General features: G+C 46.1%; 1 protein-coding gene across 3 annotated transcripts in view; it reads right to left on the bottom strand.

The window, feature by feature from the left end:
- Positions 1-26166, bottom strand: part of FAM186B (family with sequence similarity 186 member B) — a 29273-nt gene extending 3107 nt beyond the window's left edge. The window contains exons 1-8 of one of the 3 annotated variants that reach the window (XM_086399579.1): positions 25026-26166; positions 17980-18047; positions 14183-14408; positions 9053-9235; positions 7055-8714; positions 6161-6353; positions 4002-4177; positions 3154-3339 (exon numbers count right to left, since the gene is read on the bottom strand). In XM_086399579.1, the coding sequence (XP_086255705.1) occupies positions 3154-3339; positions 4002-4177; positions 6161-6353; positions 7055-8714; positions 9053-9158 (2321 nt within the window). In that variant the 5' untranslated portion in view covers positions 9159-9235; positions 14183-14408; positions 17980-18047; positions 25026-26166. Of the gene's footprint in view, positions 1-3153; positions 3340-4001; positions 4178-6160; positions 6354-7054; positions 8715-9052; positions 9236-14182; positions 14409-15711; positions 16006-17979; positions 18048-25025 lie in introns of those variants that run through there. The other 2 variants (XM_086399578.1, XM_086399580.1) reach the window with 2 other exon arrangements.
- Between the last annotated feature and the right edge of the window lie 8 nt (positions 26167-26174).

Genomic DNA, 26174 nt, shown 5'->3' with positions numbered 1-26174 from the left:
CAGCTGTTTCCCTGGTTGACTCTGGGAGACCAGTCCAGGGCTGACCCAGATGTGGAACTGCTTAATACGACATTTCTGCCACATTCCAGGGGCTCTGCTGCTTTTCTTGCGAATCTTCCTCTTCTTTCACATCACAGAATTCTCCCTCTCCCTCCCCTCACTGTTTCCTGTCCTTCTTACCCATCCATGCTTCTTCCTCTCCACCCCTATCTTGGTTCCTTCCCAGAAACCAAGTTATAAGCCCTCTCCTCTGTCAGCACCGCACTGGAAGTCTGCATGAGTCCCTGCTCGCTGCATCTCGGCACACACATGTGAACCACTATGTACTTTGTGCAGAAACAGGCTCTGAGCAAGGGAGGGCAGGGCAGTCTGAGTCGAGGTTAAGATTCTTCTCGGACTACACACCGTGCCTAGAGTGTGCGGGCATGTAGCTATCTTACCTGTCAGACAGAGCGCCCAGGAGACACATGTGTAAAACAAAGCAGAGAAACCTTCTGGAGGAGGGGGTCTGCTGGCCTTTGAGAGACTCAGTCCCAAAGCCCAGGGGAAAGATGAAGAGCCCTTCCCCACAAGCTGAGAAGACATCCCAGTTAGCCTTTGATGAGGCAGGTTGCCAGCGCCAAGCAAACAGGGAGAACGGCACAGTTGGCCCGAGATGGGTTCCAGTTAGGAGACTAGCCACTACTGTGAACTGGAGAGCACAGCCAGGGGAGCTGATGAGGTGGGCAGGGTCACAAAGGGGTGAGTGGCCTGGACCCACGCAACAGGTGGACATGCAGATTTGAGGTAGGCCTGGGGCAGGCAGCCAAAGACAGGATGCACTTTTGGGAGTGGAAGCAGCATGTCTCCAGAGGTGCGTACACCCAGAGAATTCACAAAGACCGCAGCACAACCACCAGCCCAGGGGCAGCAGGAGCCTGGAAAGCGGCAGAGAACTTGCATTCAGGAGCAGGAAATTCTCAGGCCATAGAACTGAGATCCCAGGACAAGGCAGGCAGCACTGCCCTGAAATGTCGGGGATTGGCTTGACATCCAGGTAGGTGGTGCCCACCTGGCATGTGGGTAAAGAAGACAGAAGCAGCAGGGCTTGACTTCTACACCTGGTACTGTGATAAACTGAATACACACATGTGGAGCTAGAAAAGGGAGAAGAAAATTGTATTCACCTAAATTCCCCTGGAAAAGAGAAAGTCTTTGGTGGGAGCAATATTTTGATAAGTGCTTAAATCTGAAGCTGAGATCCCAGTGAAGGGCTGGGTGTGGGTGGAAGAGCTCTGCGTGAGACAAAGAAGGAGTTTTTGCATTCTGCATGTTATATACAGAAAGAGGGGAAGAAAGGAGGCTGCTCTGTGGTGCTGTTCACTGTGAATCCCTGTCTTTGTCACCCTCCTAAATTTTCAGAAAGTTACTAACATCATGAAGCGCGTGCGGCCAAGTGGCGTGTGTTTACTTGATATTTACGTGCATGCATTTATGTGTGTCTGAAGAACAAAGGGGTTCGTGCCTCAGGTTGAAACAGATGCAGAGAAGGAGCTCAGAGAGGAGAGACACCACTACGGGGGTGCAGGAGTTGAGGGCAAGTTTAGCCCAGTCTCAGCAGGGTGCAGCCCCAGTCGATTTCTGGGTTACTAAATTCTGCCACACTGTTGTTTCGGTTATTCTCAATTCTGTTTGCTCAATTCTGTTGTATCCAAATCAACTAACAATAACAGCAACACACCCACACACTTGGAATCGCTTTAGGAACCGAAGCCAGGTATGTATGTACTAGGTGGGCTATGCTGATGTCCAGCTGGGACTCTCAGGACCACTTCAGAGTAGGATCACAGCCGAGCACCAGCCTTCTTTGATGCTGCTGGGCCACCCTGTCTTCCCTCAGTCCCTGTCGAGAGGACAATGGCAGCACCAGCATCTTGCAGGCTTGGTTCCAGTTAGGTCTAGACTGGCAGGCATCAGTGCCCGCTCCCTGTCTAACTCATTCATTCATTCATTCTTTTGTTGCAGGATCTTAGTTCCCTGTGTGTGTGTGCTAAGCTGCTTCAGTCACATCTGACTCTTTGCAACCCCATGGACTACAGCCCGCCAGGCTCCTCTGTCCATGGGATTCTTCAGGCAAGAATACTGGAGTGGGTTGCCATGCCTGCCTCCAGGGGATCTTCCTGATCCAGGGATCGAACCTGGGTCTCCTGTATCTCCAGCATTGGCAGGCAAGTTTTTTACCACTAGGGCCACGTGGGAAGCCCCTTAGTTCCCTGACCAGGGATTAAACTGGGGCCCCGGCAAAGGAAGTGCCAAGTCCTAACCATTGGACTACCAGGGAATTCCTATTAGGTCAGAGATCTTTAGATGGCGCATGGCCAGGGCCACAAGAGACAGCTGGCATTAGTAATGTAGAAGGGTTCCCTGAAGAACCTTGAGTCTTCAAGCCAAGAAAGGCAGAGTTGAACCTTCCTAACCAGAAAAGTCTTTTGTTGGCCCCACTGAGTCCCACTTCCCTCCCCTCAGCTGCTCTTCCCGGGGCCAGTTCTTGAAGGCGGTAAGGAAATAACAGTGCCAAAGATGGGCCCAGGTTTATCCTGAGATTTTTGGTCTCTCTCATCTCTCCATACCTGCACCTGGCTCACCTTGAGAACAACCCCCAGGCCTAGGGCAAGACACACTCTTGAGTAATTTAAATGCAAGTCCCAGGAAATAAGTGTAAAGAAAAGACTTCCATCCTGGTCTTCTGAGATGCCATGTGGAGTCTTTGAGAGAACTAGAATGGTGTTGGTGTGGGGACCCAAGCTCATGCCTGATGAGGCAGGTAAGCATCTGTCTGTCTGATGTGGTATGGTAAGTGAAAGTGTTAGTCACTCAGTCGTGTCCGACCCTTTGCAGCTCTATGGACTGTAGTCCACCAGGCTCCTCTGTCCATGGAATTCTCCAGGCAAGAATACTGGAGAATTCCTCTTTTCCAAGGGAATCTTCCCAAACCAGGGATAGAACCTGGGTCTCCTGCATTGTGGGCAGATTCAGTGTGTTACAGTGAGTCATCATTAATGTTTGGAAAGATATCTGTTGGGCGGTTGGACACAGGGAGTGTTTACTCTGGCCCCTGCCCTTAATGGGCAGGTGTCCCTGAATCCAGATTGACCATCTGGCCTTGAACCTTACCGGGCCTTGAGGGACATCAAGCTTTTGTGGAAGGAGGACTGCACATCCAGTGCCAACAGGCGGGGAATGTCTGGGAAACCTCCTAGCTGGTCCCAGGACAGGCTGGTGGGGGTCTTCTTTTCTATGGGGTAACTGGAGGCAGCCACATCAATTTTCCACATGGCCTCCATCTGGTTCCCCTGCTGGCTGGGGTGTGAAGGCGGAAAGTACAAAAAGAGACGAAGTTAGACTTGCAGAAAGGGAGAGAATGGGGAGCAACAAGCTCTCCAGGGTTTTCTTCCCCTTCAGATAGTTGTCACCATCCTTCGTGTCACATCTCTTCCCTTCCCAACTCTCAGTCTCACCTGCTGGAGTCTCCTCTGGTTGAGGAACTACTGGAAAAGGCTGCCGAGATAGCCCCTGTTCCTCCGAGACATGCCCCGGGGCTGAAGCCCTGAGCTGGCCACACTAGGATGGTTGAGGTGTGCCTCACAATGTCTCTCTTTGAGCCCAGCGGTCACGGGGTGGGAAGGCTCAAGTTTATTTTTATGGACGGACCAATGCTCGGGGTAGAAATGGTTGTGAGTTCTCAGCTGTGGGTCCCAGGAGTCTCTCAGTTGCATAGTTTGAAACATACTTGGTCAGGCTGGCCCTTGAAGCCCACACACCACACACATACACACACCCTCATCTAGGCCAATGGCCAGAACTGGGCAGGGTGGCTGAGAAGCTGGGCTCCTTGCAACTCATGGGTGAGCTTTGCTTGTCTGTACCTTCACTGAGCTTCTGGTCCCCTCCCCAGTCTGCTCACCCCTGCTCCCTGATTCCCCACTCACCCAGCCAGCTGCCCCCGGCTTCCGTGCACCTACCGGGCCATCTGCTGGGGCACACGTGGCTGGTGCTTAGTCTTAAAGAGCTCCTGGGATCGCTTGCAGAAGGGGCTGCTGGAGTGGATGTGCTGCAGTAGGAATGGAGGAGGCTTGCTTTTCCTTGACTTTGGGGAGATGACCACAGGGGTGTGCAGGTTAACGTTCCACTCCTGGAGCTAAGAGAAACCAGCAGAGAGGCATCATCAGAGAGACAGGAATTTATCCTCTTTTAAAAGAATCCGCCTGCCAATCCAGGAGATGCAAGAGACACAGGTTCGAACCCCTGGGTCAGAAAGATCCCCTGGAGGAGGGATGTTTACCCACTCCAGTATTCTTGCTTGGCAAATTCCAAGGTCAGAGGATCCTGCTGGGCTACAGTCCATGGAGTCACAAAGAGTTGGACATGACTGAGTGGCTGAGCACAGCCCAACACAACTGCTGCCTGACTTGGGGTTTAGCACAAAGGGGGAGGCCCCAGGAATCCCTCCAATTAGAGACCCCCTGGGACTTCAATGTATCACATTTCCTAGAAATGCCTTGAATTGCAATTTGCTGGTTTAGTTCCTGTTTTCTCCTTTGTTGTGGAGAATCCAGACAATGGGCAAAACAGCAAGGAAAAAACTAAAGAAGCTAGAGCAGCTGGAACTGTGAAGACTCATAGGGTTCATGACACGGGTCAGGTTGTGTCTGGAATGCTCTCTGTATCTAGTCATTCAGCCTCTGCCCTGGCCCTGGGCAAGGAGCTGGGGGAACCCTCACAGCCACCTAAAGAATTGTATATATATGGTCCCTTTCCTTCTCAATCTCAAAACCAATTTAGCACGTCAAGACACCTACAGGAGGTGATCAAGACTAGTATAAGGAGACAGGAAACTGAGTTGGGAGATGGCTCCATGGCAAGGCTCTTCCAACTGCCTTGACTCAACTTCCAATGCTGAATCCCTCAGGACACTGCTTCCCCCAGACTCTGACCACTGCTGCTCAGGACTCAGGGGGGATACCTCCTGGTCCATCTTAGCAGATTCAGAGTCACTGCTAGCCATCAGCTAGCCTCCTATGGGCCACATCAGCACTCAATGCTTTTCTGACCTTGGCAGCAAGGGAGAGAGTACAGGAAACTGCAGGCAGCCCTTAGAGAATAAAACTAGGTGAAACCCAATACAGTAAGACTCAGAATGACTTTGGACTCTCAACAGCAAAGCCAAAACCTGGAAGGCAATGATCAGTGCCTTCAAAATTGTGAGAGAAAATGAATTCTAACCTAGACTTCTCTATTCAGGCAAGCTGTCAACCTCAGTTAAGGGTAGATATTAAGTGAAGACATTTTCAGACAACCAGGGTCTCAGTGATTCTACCTGCCAGGAACCCTTTGTCAAGAAGTGCCTGGAGGAGGTGCTCCACTAAAACAAGGGAGACCCAGGATTGGAAGCAGGGGAGCTGTCCCCAGAGAGCAGTAAAGGGAGTCCCCAGCATGAGGGTGAAGAAGACCTGGAGACCAAGCCTGGAGAGCAACCAAGAGAGCAACCAGATCCGACAGGAGCTGGACAAGGAGACCCACGGGAGGAGGATCTGAGCACAGAGCTGGACTGCAGGCTCTGGCTACCTCCCCTGCAGAAGGGGCTTCCTTCTCTAACTCTTTTCTTTTTAAAATTTATTTATTTATTTTTGGCCGCACCTTGTGGCATGTGGGACTTTAGCTTCTCTGCCAGGGATTGAACCTGTGCCCCCTGCATTGCAAGCACGGAGTCTTAACCACTGGACCACCAGGGAAGTCCCCTCCAGCTCTTTTTGAGGGTCCCTCAGATCCCCTGGAGAAGGGAAAGGCAACCCACTCCAGTATTCCGGCCTGGAGAATTCCATGGACTGTACAGTCCAATACAATCCATGGGGTCGCAAAGAGTCAGACACAAGTGAGCGACTTTCCCTTTCTTCCCTTTCTTGCTCTCCCTCCATGTATGGAGATTGGAAAACTTGCCTTCCTTCTACTCAGGCTGCCGCCTGCCTTCCCCTCTTCCTGGTTCAGAGGCTTTAATCTGCTCTCTGATTTCCCATCTGCTCTCCTGCCCCCAGGCACACCCCCACAGCCCCATGGCTCCATCCTGGCCCTGTTCCTGCTGGCCGTGCTGACCCCTGAGAAGGTCGCCAGGTGCGAGGCCCACCTTGGGGAACATAGTTGCCATGCTGCTCAGGCACTCTCGGCGCTTCTCCTCCAGGTCCTTCTGCTTGTCTGTCCACACCTGGAGCTGGAGTTTCTGCAGGTGGTCCACGTTTTCCAGGAAGAGGAAGAGGTTCTGGGCCTTGTAGGAAGCCCCAGCTTCTCGCACGACTTGTATATGGTTGATCACGTCTTGGCTGGAAAGAGAGGGAAGTGATTTAGTGGGTGAAGGGGCCTCCTCCTAGCCCCTATGCTATGCTATGCTAAGTCACTTCAGTCGTGTCCAACTGTGTGACCCCATAGACGGCAGCCCACCAGGCTCCCCCATTCCTGGGATTCTCTAGGCAAGAACACTGGAGTGGGCTGCCATTTCCTTCTCCAATGCATGAAAGTGAAAAGTGAAAGTGAAGTCGCTCAGTCGTGTCCGACTCTTAGCGACCCCATGGACTGCAGCCTACCAGCCTCCTCCATCCATGAGATTTTCCAAGCAAGAGTACTGGAGTGGGTTAATCGGCATGACTCTGTGTGTGTGAGAACTGGGGAAAACAGGGAGCAGAGGTGAGGTGGTGTCAGGTAAGGAGCCTTGGGCTGGGCTGGAAATAGGAAGTAAGGCCAATGGGGGAGCATGGCAGGCGGGTTATGGGCAGGGCAGTAGGACGACAGGAAGACAGCAGGAAGACTCCCAGAGGGAGAGCAGTGTTAAGTACTCCACCTCCCACACCTCAGGGTTGCCCAAGGCTCTGAGGCTGGGTGTCCTGTGCAAGTCCCTCTCTCAGGGGCATCACGTCCAGGCCTGGGTGATTCTCCCCACCCCATGCCCCACGCTCCTTCTTTCTCATTGGGTTCTGGCTCTGCCCATGGGTGTGGGTGGTGCCAATGGTTGCCAGGGAAGACTTACCGGAGGCTCTGGAAGTGTCTGTAGCAGATGTACTTGTGGAAGAGGCACCACAGCTTGAGCGCATTCAGCTCCATGGTGGAGGTGGTGAGCTCCAGCGCCTTACCATGCAGGTAGTGGGGCAGCCCCAGTGTGTCCTCCTCAGTCAGGAGCCACAGATTCCTCCTCTGGGCCTCCACGTCTATATGGTATACCTTCTCCTTCCGAGTTACCGGGGCTATATGCACAGGGGGCTGGGTCACCCTTCGTGGGGATGTACCCGTGACAGGAAAGGAGGCCGATTTCTTGGGCTTCATGGGAAGCCGGTGGGCCTGTGGTTTCTGGGTAAACTCGGCTGAACTCATGGACCTCTGGTTTCTTGGGATGGGCTGCTGGGCCTTAGGGGACCTGGGCACGCATGGCCTCCTGCCTTGGCGAGCAGATTGGGCCCGGCTTGGGGGAGGTGCCAAAGACGCGTCCTCCGAGTCCTTCCAGCGAATGATGGGCACAAAGATCATCCTCTCGGCGTCCTCTCCCGGCTGCTCCGGCTCCCTCCACGGGCCCCTGGGCTCCTGGTCCAGTCTCAGCCGCTGCTCCCTTGCTGCCTCCTCTGCCTCCCACTGCCGCAGCTTCTCCTCGTGCTCCTGCTCTAGCAGGGCCCACCTCTCCTGCCGCTGCAGCCACATCTCCTCCTCCTGCTGCCACTGCTGCCTCCGCCTCTCCCAGCTTAGCTCCTCTTCCCTGGCCTCTGCCTTGCTCTCCAAGGCCAACTTCCTTGACCTCTCTAGGGACAGCTGCTTCTGAAAATGGGACTTAATTTGGAGTCCTTCCTTCTCCCAGGCCACTTCCTGGAAGAAGTCCTGGTCTTTGGCTCTGTCACCTGGGCTTTCTGCTGACAGTCTTTCCCATTTCTTAGGAAACATATGATCCATGGAGGATGGCAACACAGGCTGAAGACTTTCAGCGTCCTTGCTCCTGTACACATCTGCAATCCTTGAATCCATGGTCATGGTGGAAAGAGGCTGATCTGGTGAAGGCATAGCACCACTGTCCCAGGCCATGGCCATGGGGCTTGGGGAACATGGTGAAAACTGCTCCTCCTTCTTGGGCTCCTGTTGGGTTTCCTCCATGACTGTGTCTTTCTTTGGGAGGGCTTCTTTCTTGTCAGGGTCTGGGAACTCAACCAAGACCCTGACTAAGTCTTCTGCTTGACCTCCAGCAGACTGAATTTTCTTCAGCTGGAACTCTAGGGCATGCTTTATCAGGAGCAGGTCATGGTACTTTCCCCCTAAAATGTCTATCTGCTTTAGCAGGGCATCTCTCTTACTCTCGAGGACCTGGAGGGACTTCTGGAAGTACAGCTTCTGGTTGCTGAGTTCTTTGGTCATCTCTATTTTCAGGTGCCTGTATTTGGCCTCCAGGCTCCTGTTCTCCTTGTGCTGGAGGATCAAGGCCTTATTGAGGTTCTCCACCACAGCAGACATGTATCTGATGGCCCTAACCTCCCCTTGGTTGAACATGGTGGAGTCCAGGAGCTCCTGTAACATGGACTTCACCTCGGAGACCTTTACACAGGTAGTGTGCTTGTCCTGCAGCATCTGCTCTGGGCTCAGGGGCTGAGGGCAGGATATCGCTTTTTGTGGGCTCTGTTCCTGCCAGTCCTGCCAGAAGGTATGTTTGGACACTAGGAGAGGTAGAGAGAACAAAGACAATAAGCTCCCATGGATCCAAGGATTATACTGATTCTCCAGATCCTGCTTGGCCACATTCCCATCCAGCCCTCTTAGGGCTTTGGTAATAAGGAGCTGGGGCATTATATGAGGCCAGGAGAGATACTGTCGGGAGAGGACTCTGCTGGGCTCAGAGCTTACCTGTCAGGGTCTGTCAGCTCCACAGCACCTGTAGGGCCCAGAGGGGTCTGGACCTATTTGACCCAGTTCAACTCAATTCAACACACTCCTGATCCTCCATATTTCCCTGGAGTAGAGTTATTTTTCTAATCATGCTGTTCCCGGTACCTACTTTGTGCCCCTTTCCTTTGTCCTTCAATGAGAGTAGAGCAAAGGGAAATGAGAGATTCGATGCCTCCTTTGGTGGCTATGAGGGAGAGGGGTAACACCTTTTCCATCACCTCGATCCATTCATCCAGGGCTTCCTCTTCCTCCTCACTCTTCCTGTTCTTGATCTCATAGGTCAGGCTGTCACCTGAGAGAGAGTGGGAGATTCAGGCTGATAACAATCTGTCCTCTAGGGAGCCCGAAACAGTGGTAGAGCATGGGGGTAACCCCAGCAGACTTTGAGGTTAAATTAGTTTAACCTCTTATTAGCTGTATGATGTTGGGCAAATCACTTATTCCCCTGAGCCTTAGTATTCTTGCCAAAAAAGGGTTGGGTATGGATTAAATGAGATAACACAAGTGAAATGATTAACATGAGACCTGCCATGTAGAAAATATGCATAGATATTAAATTGTATTGTTGTACTACAAGGCCAAGCATGTGTCTGCCTTGTTATTTTTCTACGCTCATTGCCTAGCCTACTTATTTATTCTATCTGGACAATTAAATGAATTAACTGGAGTCAACAGCTCTGCTTAGTTTCTGGAGGCAGCTGAAGAACCACTGAACTGAGCACTCAGGAGCAGGGCAATGCGAGGAGGGTTAGAGCACATGCTTATACCATCTTCCTCCAACACTGCAGCATCCACCACATCTCACACCAGACTGAGGTCTCTTGATGGGATAGTTCTGATCTTAAGAGGGGTAGCACCTGGTTCCAGGGCTGCATGCAGCTGGTCCACACCCAAATGGCTATACCAGTTGCTTACAGCTGGCATCCGTGCTCTTTGGCCTAGTATCCATTCAGTACTTTGAATATCACCCTTGAGTTCCTCTATGAAATAGCTAGTATGCTCCACCAAAAAAAGTATTAGAACTAATAAGTTCAATAAAGTTGCAGGACCTAAAATAAACACATAAAAATCAGTTGCATTTCCACACACTAACAATTAATTATCTAAAAAAGCAATAAAGAAAACAATCCCAATTAAAAAGCATCAAAACAATAAAATACATCAGAATAAATTTAATGGGAGTGTGTGAAAGATATCTACAGTGAAAACCATAAGACATTAATGAAAGAAATTGAAGAAAACACATATAAATGGAAAGATAACCCATGTTCATGGATCAAAAGAATTAATATTGTTAAAATCTCTATACTACCCAAAGTCATCTATATATTCAGTGCAATCTCTATCAAAATCCTGTAGCATTTTCCACAGAACTAGGAGAACAATCTTAAAATCCATAGGGAGCCACAAAAGACCCCAAATAGCCAAAGCACTCTTGAGCAACAAAAACAAAGTTGGAGGCATCACACTACCTGATTTTAAGCTATATTACAAAGGAAATCAGTCTTGAATATTCATTGGAAGAACTGATGCTGAAGCTGAAACTCCAGTACTTTGGCCATCTGATTCAAAGAAGTGACTCATTGGAAAAGACCCTGATGCTGGGAAAGATTGAAGACAAGAAGAGAAGCGGACGACAGAGGATGAGATGGTTGGATGGCATCACCAACTCGATGGAGATGAGTTTGAGCAAGCTCTGGGAGTTGGTGATGGACAGGGAAGCCTGGTGTGCTGTAGTCCATGTGGTCACAAAGAGTCGGACACAGCTGAGTGACTGAACGGAACTGACAGTAAACAAAACAGTGTGGCACTGACATAAAAACAGGCACAGAGACAAATGGGACAGAATCAAGAGCTCAAAAATAAATCCATGCATATACAGTCAGCTAGTATTTGCCAAGGGAACCAAGAACACTCAGTGAAGAAAGGATAATCTCTTCAATAAGTGGCGCTGGTAAGCCTGTACATTCACATGCAAAAAAATTAAATTGGAGACTCCTGTCTTATGCCACTTACAAAAATTAACTTGAAAGGAATTAAATATAAACCCCCAAACCTTAAAACTCTTAGGAGAAAACTTAGGGGAAAAACTTTCTGATATTCATCTTGGCAATGACTTTTTTTTTTTTATATATGACATCAAAAGCAAGGCAACAAAAGGTTAAGTCACTTCAGTCGTGTTCGACTCTGTGCGACCCCATAGATAGCAGCCCAAAGCAAAAATAAATAAGTGGAACTACATCACACTAAAAAAGTTTCTGTACAGTAAAAGAAATGATCAACAAAGTGAAAAGGTTCAACCTACAGAATGGGAGAAAATATATACAAACCATATATCTAATAAAGGGTTAATATCCAAAATATCTAAGAAACTCACAAAACTCAAGAGCAAAACAAAACAAATAATCTGATTAAAAATGGACAAAGGGGACTTCCTTGGTAGTCCAGTGATTAAAAATCCACCCTGCAAAATGCAGGTTCAATCTCTGGTCAGGGAACTAAGATCCCACAGGCCTCAGAACAACTAAGCCCAAAAGCCCCAACTATGGAGCCTGCATAACACAGCAAAGATCCCTATGCAGTCAAATAAATAAATAAACATTTAAACATTAAAAAATTGACAAAGGATATGAATAAACATTTTTCTAAAGAAGATATACAAATAGCCAACGAGTATATGAAAAGGTGTTTAACATCACTAATCATCAGTTCAGATCAGTCGCTCAGTCGTGTCCGACTCTTTGCGACCCCATGAATCTCAGCACGCCAGGCCTCCCTGTCCATCACCAACTCCCAGAGTTCACTCAGACTCATGTCCATCGAGTCAGTGATGCCATCCAGCCATCTCATCCTCTGTCGTCCCCTTCTCCTCCTGCCCCCAATCCCTCCCAGCATCAGAGTCTTTTCCAATGAGTCAACTCTTCGCATGAGGTGGCCAAAGTACTGGAGTTTCAGCTTTAGCATCATTCCCTCCAAAGAAATCCCAGGACTGATCTCCTTCAGAATGGACTGGTTGGATCTCCTTGCAGTCCAAGGGACTCTCAAGAGTCTTCTCCAACACCAATCATCAGGGAAAAGCAAATCAAAGTCACAATGAGATATTACCTCAGACCTGTTAGGATGGCAATTATGTAAAAGATACGAGATAACAAGTATTGGTGAGGACAGGAAGAAAAGGGGCCCTTGTGCACTGTTTATGGGAGTGTAACTTGGTATAACCATTTTGGAAAACAGTATGGAGGTTCCTCAAAAAATTTAAAATCGAATTACCATATAATCCAGCAATCCTACTTCTGGGTATATAACCATAGGAAACAAAATCACTGTCTCCAAGAGATATCTGCATGCGCATGTTCAGTGAAGCCCATGTTACAAGAGTCAAGGCATGGAAGCAACCTAAGTGTCAGTCAATGGATGAACGGATAATGAAAATGTGGTATATATAAAGAAATACAGATAGTCCCCAACTTCTGACTTTTTGACTTTACAATGTGAAAGTGATATGCATTCAGTAGAAATCTTTGAATTTTTATCTTTTCCCATGCTAGCCATAAATAGTATGATACTCCTATGATGCTGGCACCAACAGCAAACTGCAGCTCTAAGTAGCCACACAATCACAGGAGTAAACAGCAAATACACTCGCAACCATCTGTATGCATACGGTCATCCTGTTTTTCACTTTCAGTATAGTCTTCAATAAATTATGTGAAATATCCAACACATTATAAAATAGGCTTTGTGTTAGGTGATAAGCTAACGGAAGTGTTCTGAATAGGATAGGCTAGGCTAACCTGTTTGGTCGGTTAAAGTGAAAGTGCTAGTCACTCAATTGTGTCCAACTCTTTGGGACCCCGTGGACTGTAGCCTACCAGGCTGCTCTGTCCGTGGAATTCTCCAGGCAAGAATACTGGAGTGGGTAGCCATTCCCTTCTCCAGGGGATCTTCCCGACCCAGGGATGGAACCCAGGTCTCCTGTGTTGCAGGCAGATTCTTTACCATCTGAGCCACTAGGGAAGGTTAGGTGTATTAGGTACATTTTTGATTTATGGTATTATAACTTAGGATAGGGTTATTGGGATGTACACCCATCATAAGCTAAGGAAGATCTATATTATTAAGTCACAACAGAGAAGGAAATCCTGCCACTCGTGACAATATGGATGGACCTTGAGGGTATTACACTAAATGAAATAAATCAGACAGGGAAATGGAAACAAAAAAATGCTGAGCTGACAGAAACAGAGAGTAAACTGGTGGTTATCAGAGGCTAAGAAGTGAGAGAAATGGGGAGATGTTGGTTAAAGGTACAAACTTTCAATTATAAGATGAATAAGTTCTGGGGATCTAATATACAGCATGGCGACTACAGTTAACGCTGTATTGTATACAGGCACATCTTGTTTAATGGCATTTTGTTTTATTGCTCTTTGCAAATATTGCATTTTTTAAAAACTGAAGCTTTGTGGAAACCCTGCATGGTCAGATGATGGTTAGCATTTTTTAGCAATAAAGTATTGTCAATTAAGGTATGCACATTGTTTGCTTAGATATAATACTATTATACACTTAATAGACTACAGTATAATAAAAACATAACTTTTATATGCACTGGGAAACCAAAAAATTCTTATGATTCACTTTATTGTGATATTTACTTTATTGTGGTGGTCTGGAACTAAACCTTCAATATCCAAATCTGAAATTTGCTAAGAGAGAAGATCTTAAATGCTCTTACCATACACACAAAAAAAGGGAAGCTGTGAGATGATGTGTTATTGCGATAATCATTTCACTGCATACATATACATATAAAATAATCACATGTACACTTAACATTTATACAATGTTGTTTGTCAATTATATCTCAATAAAGCTGGAAAAAGAAAGCAGTGAGTTTGCATTTAGTTTCTGTCTCGCTAAAAAATGAGATATAATAATGAACCCATGACTTAGGCTTCATCACACAAGCATCTAATGTCACAATCTGTTATGTTTTGGACAATGACACATTTGTCTCTCTAGGGAGTAGAGGTGACGTGCTATGTCATGAGTGGGTGATGTTTTCACTGGCGAGGCACTACGATGTGTCTTTTGCTCCTTCTGCACCCACCACCCTGCCCTTGCTCCCATCAAAGGCTGGCCTAGGGTGGGGAAAGAAGGAGGTTGAGTGAGCTGGAACCAGAGTCACTAGGGGAAGGAACCCACCCTTAGGACTGCACCCCCCCTGCAAACTCACCCCAGTCACCTAGCCAGTGAAGAATTTCATACAAGTTCTTCTCTTTAGTCTTAGCATCTTCGGAGAAGGAGGATATTTTCTCCAGCAAGATGAATCTGTTCTTGCCCTTCTGCTGTGGCTGGGGAGGTTTCGCCTTTTTTTTAAAATCATATCCTAATTCTTCCTGGAAGCGGTTGATGACACAGTTGATATTGTCCAAGATTTCTGAGAGCTGGGAAGAAATATTCTACACGGGAAGCAGTAGATTGTAGTGTTTAGGAATGTAAACTCTGGCACCAGATGCCATGTCCCAGTTATGTGATCTTAAACAAGGCAGTTAAACCTCTCGGGGCCTCAGTTTTCTTATTTGTAAAGTGGGGATCATTATAATAACTATCTCACAGAGTTTTAATAAAGATTATATGAGCCAGTATTTGTAAAGCACTTAGGTCAGCACCTGGCACAGAAAGTAAGTGTTAGCTTTAATTACTCTCATTTCAATTATTAAGACCAGGTCAGGGAGAGAATACAAAAAATCCACAGTGAACATTTCTTCAGAATTTCAGAATTTGCAGGGACTTCTGGACATCTCTCCTCACAAGGATCCAGAGGCAACAGACTAGAAAAATGAGGCCCCAAGAAACCCAAGGATCAGAAAAGTGAAAGTGAAAGTCGCTCAGGTGTGTCTGATTCTTTGTGAGCCCATGGACTATACAGTTCATGGAATTCTCCAGGCAAGAATACTGGAGTGGGTAGCCTTTCCCTTCTCCAGGGGATCTTCCCCACCCAGGGATCGTACCTGGGTCTCCTACATTGCAGGCGGATTCTTTACCAGCTGAGCCACAAGGGAAGCAAGGATCAGAGATTCCCATTTAAAAATGAGAGTTTCTAGGGCTCAGCTTGGGGAGATTCTGATAGGTTGCCAAGAACAGACCTGAAATCATGAACTCTGGGCCCCTTCTGCCCTGGTATGGAGAAAGCAATGGCAACCCACTCCAGTACTCTTGCCTGGAAAATCCCATGGGCGGAGGAGCCTGGTAGGCTGCAGTCCATGGGGTCGCTAAGAGTCGGACACGACTGAGCAACTTCACTTTACTTTTCACTTTCATGCATTGGAGAAGAAAATGGCAACCTACTCCAGTATTATTGCCTGGAGAATCTCAGGGACGGGGGAGCCTGGTGGGCTGCCGTCTATGGGGTCACACAGAGTCGGACATGACTGAAGTGACTTAGCAGCAGCATCTGCCCTGGTAGGACCCACCACCATGGTCTCAGGGCCATCCTAGGGCTTCCCTTGGGCTGTCCTCTTCCTGGACCCATCGCTGGCCTCGGTTGGGGGACGGGGATCGAGATTTGATTCCAGATCACCCTCCAGAGGCCAATCTATACGAGGTGAATATTTTGCACTAAGCTATCCATAAACCCAGCTTGCTGAGGATCCTGAGGCCCCACAGGGGCCCAGAGCTGGAATCTTGCCCAAATCTGGCATCAGTCCCTGGCCTCCCCATCAGACCCCAACAGAAAGGTGACATTTTCATCTCAGGGGTTACCTCCTGAGCCCGAGTTAGCTGGGCAGCCTCAATCCTTGAGATGATGGCTTTCACTGACGCAGGGGTCACCAACTGTGGGGGTTTATCTTTCTCCATCTTGGATCACTCTGTCAGTCACAAAGACTTCCTGTGCCTCTGGTGCAGGGGCCTGCCTGAACACACAGTGTTGGCTGCTTGGGGGTTAAGGACTCCAGGGCAGCTCCTGACCCCTCTTCCTAGCTGCAGCTCCCTGTAACTGCCAGGTGACAGGTTCCAACTGACCTTCTTTCTTCCAATGACATCATCAGGTTGACTGGAAGAATGACTTCCTGTCATCTATCTGCTTGATTATCTAGCTTTTTATCCATATCCATCACCTAATATATATTAACTTGGCCTACTGCTTTTTAAAAAATCATTAAATGCTATGCTCCCAAACTAATATTAATGGCTAAAAGTAGTAAAAAAAAATTAGAAAAAGTTATTTTCCCAAAGAAGTTTTTTAAAAAAATTACAACCAACCAATAACTAATGGGAATACATTTCAATTTACACCAAGAGTCAGGGCTTAATCAATACTTTCACTAAAGATAATCATCATTACCAGAGGCCTTTTTAAAACAAATGATTAAAATGGACATTGTTTCATGCCCAGGACTAGAACTTTGCCTGGTATATAATAGGCACTTAATAAACATTTGTTGAATTAATGAATATGTAAGAAAAATACATATATGTGCAAATTATTCTTCCATGCTTCCGGGCTTCCCCAGTGGTTCAGACTGTAAAGCGTCTGCCTTCAATGCAGGAGATCTGGGTTCGATCCCTGGGTTGGGAGGATCCCCTGGAGAAGGACATGGCAACCCACTCCAGTACTCTTGCCTGGAAAATCCCAAGGACGGAGGAGCCTGGTAGGCTACAGTCCTTGGGGTCGCAAAGAGTCGGATACGACTGGGTGACTTCACTTCACTTCATTCTTCCATGCTACTGAAACATTTAACAGATAAGGAATTAAACATTGTAAGTTCAGTTCTCAGCCGTGCGATAGCCACTTAAAAACATGTCACCTGACATCCACCCGTCTTTTACATACTATCATTCATTCACTATGGGCTTCTCCTATGGCTCAAGCTTATTCAAAGTTAATTCTTTCATTGTCTCACTCCTGCAATGAACACTTATTGGTAACATTTAATGTTTCAGGCATGAAGCTAGGTGCTAGAAATACAGAAGAGTGAGACCTAGTTCTGCCTTTGAGGTACTCACATCCTGCTTTATGGATTCCTATCCATACATCTGGCACTGGATTCCTTTAATCCCTTGTGATTTCAGAGCATGTTGTAGTTTACAAATAACTTATTCATCCTTACAAACATGTTTGAGAGCCAGCTGAGGCTCAGAGTTATGAGATTTATCTAAAGTTACAGGGCTAGCAAGTACAGAATCAGGACTTCAACCTGCTTTTTTGATTCCCCGTCTGGGGTCCCTTCCTCTTTTTTCCTTTCTCTCCCTCTCTACTTTTTCTTTCTCTTGAAGATGATCATGCTACTGCTGCTACTGCTAAGTCACTTCAGTCGTGTCTGACTCTGTGCGACCCCATAGACGGCAGCCCACCAGATTACCCTGTCCCTCGGATTCTCCAGGCAAGAATACTGGAGTGGGTTGCCATTTCCTTCTCCAATGCATGAAAGTGAAAAGTGAAAGTGAAGTCGCTCAGTCATGTCCGACTCTTCGAGACCCCATGGACTGCAGCCTACCAGGCTCCTCCGCCCATGGGATTTTCCAGGCAAGAGTACTGGAGTGGGGTGCCATTAAATAGATGATCTAAATAAGCTAATTAAAAGATAGATTATAAGATTCAATTAAGAAAAACCCAAGACTCAAACTATGTTCTGTCTACAGGAAACACACTTTAAATAAAAAGACACACATTGGTTAAAAGATGGAAAGAAATAAACTATGCCAATACTAGTCAAAAGAAAGCTAGAGTGACTACATCAATTTCAGATTTTATTTTATTTTTTACTTTTTGGCCACATGGCACGGCATGTGGGATCTTATTTCCCTGACCAGGGATTAAACTAGCACCTGCTACATTGGAAACTTGGACCGCCAGGGAAGTCCCAATTTCAGATTTTAGAACAAGAAAGATTAGCAAAGTTAAAAAGGGAGGTGTCCTTTTTAAACCCATAAACTCCATGATAGAGGTGTCAACTAATAAAAGTGATGTAATCCTATATATATTTGAACCTAATAACAGCTTGAAAATACATGAAGCAAAAAACTTACAGAAGTGAAAGGAGAAATGGATAAATCCACAATTTCTGTTAGAGACTTCAACGCTTTTCTTTCAGCAACTGGAAAAAGCAGAGAAAAAAAAAAGCAAGGATATAGAAGTTTTCAAAAATACTGTCAACCAACTTGACTCAATTGACATTTATAGAACACACCACCAAACAACAGCAGGATGCCTTATTTCCAAATGCATATGGAATAATAATCTGGACCATAAAACAAATATCAATAAGCTTAAGATTAGAATCATACAAAATCTGTTCTCAGATCACAATGGAATTAAACCATAAGCCAATAATTAAGAGGTATGTGGGAAAATTCCCAAATGTTTGCAAATTAAACAACATACTTCTATACAACTCATGAATCAAAGAAGAAATGACAAGGAGAACTATGAAGTATTTTGAACTGAGTGAAAATGAAAAATTGACATTAAAATTTATAGGATGCTGCTAAAGTAGTGCTTAGAGTAAGAAACTAGATAAGTAATTACAGAGAAACTGAAGCAGAAGGGAATCGTATGGATAAGAGTAAATAAATAAAACAAACAAACAAAGATAGAGAAAATCAGTGCAATCACCCAAATCTGGTTCTTTGAAAAGATTAATAAATTGATAAAGCTCTATCCAGCTTTCATCAGGGGGGAAAAAAGACACAATTTACCAACATCAGGAATAATAAAGGGGACATCACTACAGACTCTATAGTGGGAAATAATGAGAGTATTATGAAAAAACTTTATGCCAATAAACTTGATAAATTAGATGAAATAGACAAATTCCTTGAAGGATACAACGTATTAAAGCTCAATAAGAAAGCAAAACCCTGAAAAACCCTGTATCTACTAAAGAAATTGTAATTAAAAACCTTTCCCTTAAGGAAGACTCCAGCCCCAGATAACTTCATTGGTAAATTTTGCCAAAGATTTAAGGAAAACATAATACAATTCTATATACACTATTTGAGAAAGTTGAACAGTAACGGAATATTTCTCAAATCATTTTATGCAGTTAGCATTGTCTTGCTACAAAAAACAAGACAGAATATTATAAAAGCACAGACCTGATATAGACATAAAAGAAAAGAAAATAGAAGCCCTTGACAGGAAAAAAATTATTTGCAAAACATGTATTTGATAAAGGACTTGTATTCAGAATATATAAAGAACCACTATGACTCAATTACAAAAAGGAAAACAATCCAGTTGTTAAATGGGTAGAAGATGTGAATAGACACATCACTGAAGATATTCATGGGCTTCCCTGGTGGTCCAGTGGTTAAGAATTCGCCTGCCAATGCAGAGGATACGGTCTGATCCCTGGTCTAGGAAGATCCCACAGGCCAAGGGGTAACTAAGCCTGTGGCCACAACTACTGAGCCTGTGCTCCAGAGCCCGGGAACCACAACTGCTGAAGTCCACACAGAGAGAAGCCATCCCCAGTGAGAAGCCCGCACCACAGCCGAGTAGTCCCCCTCTTGCTGCATGTAGCACAAGACCCAGCACAGCCAAAAATACATAAATAAATCTTAAAAAAAGAGAAGGTTCTCAAAAGGTAAGTAGGCAATAAAAAGATTCTCAACATCATTAGTCATTAGGGAAATACACATAAAATCACAACTTGTTAGCCACAATAAAAAGCGTGAACACACCAAGTGTTGAGGAGGATGTTGGCATGTGAAATCCTCGTTTATTACAGGTGAGCATGTAAAATGGTATGGCCACTTAGAAAGCTGCTTGGCAGTTTAAAAAAAAAATTAAATATCTATTCCATACAATGCAGCAAGCCCATTCCTAAGTATTCACCCAAGAGAAATTAAAACATATCCATACAAAGACCTATACACAAATATTCATAAACAGCTCTATTTGTTATAGCTCAAAACTATAAACAATCTAAATGTCCATCAACTGGTAAATGGATAAACAATGAAATGTACCACTCTGTATTTTTAAAAAAGAATGAACTACTGATACATGCAACAACATGGATAATCTCAAAAGCTTCATACCAAGCGAAAGAAGGGCAGACACAAACTACTACAAACTATACACTCCACTTTTATGAAATTCTAGAAATGTAAAACTGCTGTGACAGAAAGGAGGTTAGTTGATGCCAGGAGCCAGATGAGGGAGATTCAACTGACTGCAAAATGGAACAAAGAAGGTCTCTGAGGGAAGGAACTGTTTTATGTCATGATTAATTCACTGCACCCTACACTTCAAATTGGTGAACTTTATTATGGGTAAACTATACGTCAATAAAGCTGATTTAAAAAAAAAATTATTTATTTATTTGGCTGTACTGGGTCTTAGTTGCTGTGTGTGGGCTCTAGTTCCCTAATAAGTGAAGTCGCTCAGTCGTGTCCGACTCTTTGCAACCCCATGGACTGTAGCCTACCAGGCTCCTCCCTCCATGGGACTCTCCAGGCCAGAGTACTGGAGTGGGGTGCCATTGCCTTCTCCAGGGTTCCCTAATAACTAGGGATCAAACCCAGGCCCCTTGCTTTGGCAGTGCAGAGTCTTAGCCATTGGACCACAAAGGAAATCCCAAAGCAGACTTTTATATACTTTTTTAAACTTTAAAAATCATTTATTTTTGACTGCTCTGGGTCTTTGTTGCCACACACAGCCTTTTTCTAGTTGCAATGCACCGGCTTCTCATTGCAATGGCTTCTCGTGTTGCGGAGCATAGGCTCTACAGGGTGTAGGCTCAGTAGAGGCTTCAGAGACGTCCCCCAAACTGATTTTTAAAAATGTAATGTTCTATAATGTTCAAGGCTGTGGAGGGATTGTGGGCAGACAGCACAAAGGACTGGAAGTTAGTCAGGAGGGTATAAGGAAAGAACTCTTTCTCTTTGCTCAGGTGGCAAGTCTTCCCTATTTCATTCCCTTTACCATTGAGGCTGGGACGCTCCCTCCTCCAAGCCCCTCTCCCATGCAGGCCAATAGCAGAACCTTCACCACAGTTCAAGGGTCACACTAGTTGATCACCAGCTCAAAAGAGATGTTTGCAAACATTTAAAAAAGCAGCTGGGGACTTTCCTAGTGGCTCAGTGGTTAAGAATCCGCCTGCCAATGCAGGAGACACCGGTTCGATCCCTGGTCCGGGAAGATCCTACGTGCCAAGGAGCAACAAAGCCCTCGAGCCACAACTACTGAGCTTGTGCTCTACAGCCTGGGAGCCGCAACTATTGAAGCCCACACGCCCTAGAGGCCCTACTCTGCAACAAGAGAAGCCACTGCAATGAGAAGCCTGTGCACCACAATTAGAGAGTAGTTCCCGTTTGCCACAACTAGAGAAAAGCCTGCATAGCAATGAAGACTCAGAACAGTCAAAAGAAATAAAAATAAGTACATAAAATTATAAAAAAAAACCCAGCCAACCCCCTTCTGCAAGCAAAGCCTTTTGTAGAACTTCACTATCTAAAACAGACACAAGCAATGTCTTATTAGAACACATTTGTAAGTTCAACTTCCTATCTCTGTTATAAAATCATTCAATGTCAACTAGCCTGTTTTGACAAAACCAAAAATTTGAAATGTAGGACATCTGAATGTTCATATTTTTAAACTACTGTTTTACAAATAGTTAAAAGATATTTAAAGTTTCTGGGTAAAAATGGTAGATTGAACACATGTATCTAATTTTGCTCTACTAAAAATACACTAAAACTATAGCAAAGGGATTTGTTTTTTAGGGCATAAATGCACAAAGACAGGAAAACAGGAGAGGAGACAAAAGTGAAATACTTTAGGAAGCTAGATGAGTGGTTTCTGACAGAACAGAGAAGGATGAATCCTTGGACTGTAGTGTGGCAACCATATGGCAAATGGAATTGGTTGTGCCAGACTGCTGATCACCCCGAAAAGGCAGGCCTAAAGATGGGACTCCAGAGGTTCCCCGCAGTGAAGTTCTTAGAGACAAGTCCACTCACGTACCTGAGCCCACAGAGCACAACTGCTTCTAACTGGGATTTTGGTAACCCATCCTTAATGTGAGCAGACAACAAAGGATTATAAAAGCAAAGAATATACATGAAAGAAACCAGAATCACAGGAAAAGAAATTTAGAGAAAACAGCAATTATGTGAAAGAAGAAAATTTAAACAAAAGGATCATTAATAGTGTCAGAGATGTGTGCACGTGCTCAGTGGCGTCTGACTCTTTGAGACCTCGTGGACTGTCGGCCACTGGGCTCCTCTGTCCATGGGATTTCCCAGGCAAGAACATTGGGGTGGGTTGCGATTTCCTTTTCCATCTGAATTACAGGAGTTACAAAAAAGAAATGAGAGAAAATGGCAGGGAGGAAATCACAAATGGGTGAGTCAAGACTACTTCCCAGGGGACTGCCCTGGTGGTCCATGGCTAAGATTCCATGCTCCCAATGCAGGGAGCCTAGGTTTGATCCCTGGTTGGGGAACTAGATCCCACGAGCCACATCTAAGAGTCTGCATACCATAACTAAAGATCCCTTGTGCTACAACTAAGATGTAGTACAGTCAAATAAATAAATAAAATTTTAAGAAACATTATTTCCCAGAAGTCATTGAGTGCCCAGCACTACAAATAGCCTCTCCCAGACATATCACTGTCATTTCAGAAAACTGAAGACAAGGAGAAGTTCAGAGGGAGGGGGAAAGTCACTTATGAAGGATAAGGAATTAAAAGACTTTGGACATCTCAAGAGCAGTGATGGAAGCTAGAAAGTAATATCACAATGCCATCATAATTTCAAAGAAATTCAGGCCCAGCCAAACAATAGAGCAAGTGTCAGAATAGAATAATGGTAATGTCAAATGTGCAGTTTCCAAATAATTTACCTTCTCCTTTCTGGGGAAGCTTCTAGAAGATGGTCTCCTCAAGAGGGTATAAGTTAAAAAAGAGAAAGATATAGAAAATGGCAAATAAAAGACCTAACAAAGGAGAGAGGGAAAGAAAATGCCTAGAAGGATGAGAAAGGAGATGCTAGGTGAAGCAAGGGGGTGGGAGGATAAACATATTGGAGCAGGTCAGAAGGCTCCAGATGTCATCAAGAAGATGAAATTGATAGGATATCTCCTGTATCTACACATTCTGAGAAGAGATTTAGGCAACTGCGGGAAGATTCTGAGGCAGATTTTGTGATAAACACATAGAAAACTAAACAAATGAAAAAACAAGATAATTACTAATTCCAGGAAACATAAAAAGTGCAGGAAAGGAAGAGTAATCAAAGTTTTTTACAAGGCTCAATTGTGAATAGCATATGTAGTCACAGCATCGTAAGAACTGAAAATTCAACGAACAAAAATCATCAAATTTATTTTGGCAGATAGGAGATAAGAAGAAGGTATGAGCAGTGGGGAGAGAGGAAGGGGAAAGAGTTAAATCCTCAATCCTGCCCCTATTATTTGTGGGGCCTTCGACAAGGCCCCACAAGATTACAGATGGAGACTCACATACTACATATCTTAATGTTACAAACTAAGACAACACACTGTTAAAGAAAATACCTTCCAAGCTCCTAACTTAACAAATATACTTTCCTAAGGACCTACCTAAAAGGCCAGGCTCTAAATTACAATTTTGGGAATCCTGAGTTCTACAGTAGAAAATAGCAGCCCCTAGCCTCTGACTCTTGCCTGACCCCCTTCCTTTCTGCCCTTGCCTCTGTCCTGCAATGAGAGAGCCTCGCATAAGGTCCTGTGGACATCCCAGCTTGTGCTCATTCCTCTTGCTTGAATAGCTGTTCCCTGGCTACCCCTCAGTCCTAGGAATGCCCACATTATCAGCATGGTCTCCCTGGGGAGGAAAGACCCAAGGAAGAAGCTGGTGCAGGCCCAGGAAGCAAGCTGGGCAGGGAATCCCAGGGTTCCAGGTATTCAGAATATCATCTATTAGAGGGTAAGTGGGCTTTGGGTCTGGAGGAGGGCATGGCAACTCACTCCAGTATTCTTGCCTGGAGAATCACTTGGACAGAGGAGCCTGGCAGGCTACAGTCCATAGGGTTGCACAGAGTTGGACACCACTGAAGCGACTTAGCATGCAAGAACGGGCTTTGGGTAGGCACATTCCCTTGGGTGCCTCACTCTGAAGGGAGGGATACAGCTGGAGGAGGGTCAAAGCTATGAAGATAAATGCCAAAAGAAACAGTTTAAAAGAGCTGAATATGGCTGAAGAGGTAGAGATGATGGAGGAAGGGCTCTGCTGTGTCTATGTATTCTTAAAAATTATCTCATTTAAAAAAACACTGTAAAAATAAAATATGATTAATAAAAGTTTATGGAGCCCCTGAACCATTGTGTTATGCCTAGAGGTCTCAATAACAACATTTGAAAGCAACAGGACTAGACCCTCTTTGAGCCCATCTAGTATTACAATGCGGAGAAGGCAATGGCACCCCACTCCAGGACTCTTGCCTGGAAAATCCCATGGACGGAGGAGCCTGGAAGGCTGCAGTCCATGGGGTCCTGAGGGTCGGACACGACTGAGCGACTTCACTTTCACTTTTCACTTTCATGCATTGGAGAAGGAAATGGCAACCCACTCCAGTGTTCTTGCCTGGAGAATCCCAGGGATGGGGGAGCCTGGTGGGCTGCCGTCCATGGGGTCACACAGAGTTGGACACGACTGAAGCGACTTAGCAGCAGCAGCAGTATTACAATGAAAACCACATGGTTTGCGAATTCCCTGGTGGTCCAGTGGTTAGGGTCGTCCCTTCCACTACAGCCGGCAGAGGTTCCAACCCTGGCTCAGGAACTAAGATCCCCACAAGCTGTATGCTGCCAAAAAAACACTCCCAAACCAACTCCCTCCAAATGAAGTTTCTCTCTGCAGTGGCCTTAAGAATGACTCTCTCTTCCTTTCTGCCTGTTTGTCACCTTTAGAACTTCTACTTCCTATTGGTTGTTTTCCTATCTCTCACCGGCTAGGCTCTCAGCTTCCGGCAATCGGACGCAGGTGAGAGTTCTTTGTATCTTCAAGATCTAGCACTGTACCAAGCACAGAGCACAGGCTCAGCTAAGTGTGAATAAATAAAGAAAAAAGGAAATACCTTTACCTGGGCTTTGGAGGGAAGATGTTCCACCTTTCTGCACCCGAATGCCTGGAGCTCTGTAAGTTACTAGCCCTGCGACGTTGAACAGTCATTAAATAGCTTTAGGCTATAATTCCTTTCGGAGAAGGCAATGGCACCCACTCTAGTACTCTTGCCTGGAAAATCCAGGAGAAGCCTGGTGGACTGCAGTCCATGGGGTCGCTAAGAGTCGGACACGACTGAGTGACTTCACTTTCACTTTTCACTTTCATGCATTGGAGAAGGAAATAGCAACCCACTCCAGTATTCTTGCCTGAAGAATCCCAGGGACGGGGAAGCCTGGTGGGCAGCCGTCTATGGGGTCGCACAGAGTCGGACGCGACTGAAGCGACTTAGCAGCAGCAGCAGCATAGTTCCTTTATCTGTGCAACATAATATCTATCTCACATCTTTATTCCTAAAATGAATTGGGCTCCTCACCTCACTATTTCACCACTTGGTGGGAGCCAGTCTCAAATGAAGCAACACTGGAGTCACGTGAGAAACACGTGTACAACGCACGAGGGCAGGGATTTACGGAGATCTGTTCACTTTTACTTTTTCCACTGCTATTTGCCCAGTGTCTGCACACTTCCTGGCACATTAACAGGTGTTCAAAATAAATAGCTGTTGAATGAGTGAATTAAAGTGCTAAAAATAACTATGCATTGAACAAAAAACGCTTTGCGAAGTGCAAAGATACCCCTATATTCGGAATGAATACTTGGGTCCCGCCTCTGGTCCTCAGAGCAAGCGCACGAGCCGCTCCATGCGCTTGGGCAGCCCAGCACGAAGGCCAAGAAGCGGAGGGCGGAGGTCGGAGGCCTGCAGGCAGGGCGGGAAAGCAGGGGAGTAGCGGGTGCGCGCTCAGGGGTCAAGCTCCACGTTCAGGCCGCGAGCTGCAGGCCTGCGTCGGCCCTCGTGCAGTCAGAGCCCGGAGCAGGCGTGCCCCGCCCCTAGTGGGCGGACCCCGGACCCGGCGGCGTGGGGGCGGGGCCTGGCTCTCCGCGCCGGGGGCGGGGCCGGACCCGGGCTCTCCGGGCCGGTGGAGGACCCGGCTGGTCGGTGGGAGCTACCGGAGCCCCGGCCACCAAGGGGTGCGACCCCCCACTGGCCCCGCCTTCCCGGCTGCGG

This window comes from Bos grunniens, chromosome 5, assembly GCF_055505025.1.
Source record: "Bos grunniens cultivar Pamir isolate PY7600 chromosome 5, Bosgru_T2T1.0, whole genome shotgun sequence".
Classification (NCBI taxonomy): Eukaryota; Metazoa; Chordata; class Mammalia; order Artiodactyla; family Bovidae; genus Bos; species Bos grunniens.
This window is presented reverse-complemented; position numbering and strand designations above follow the sequence as displayed.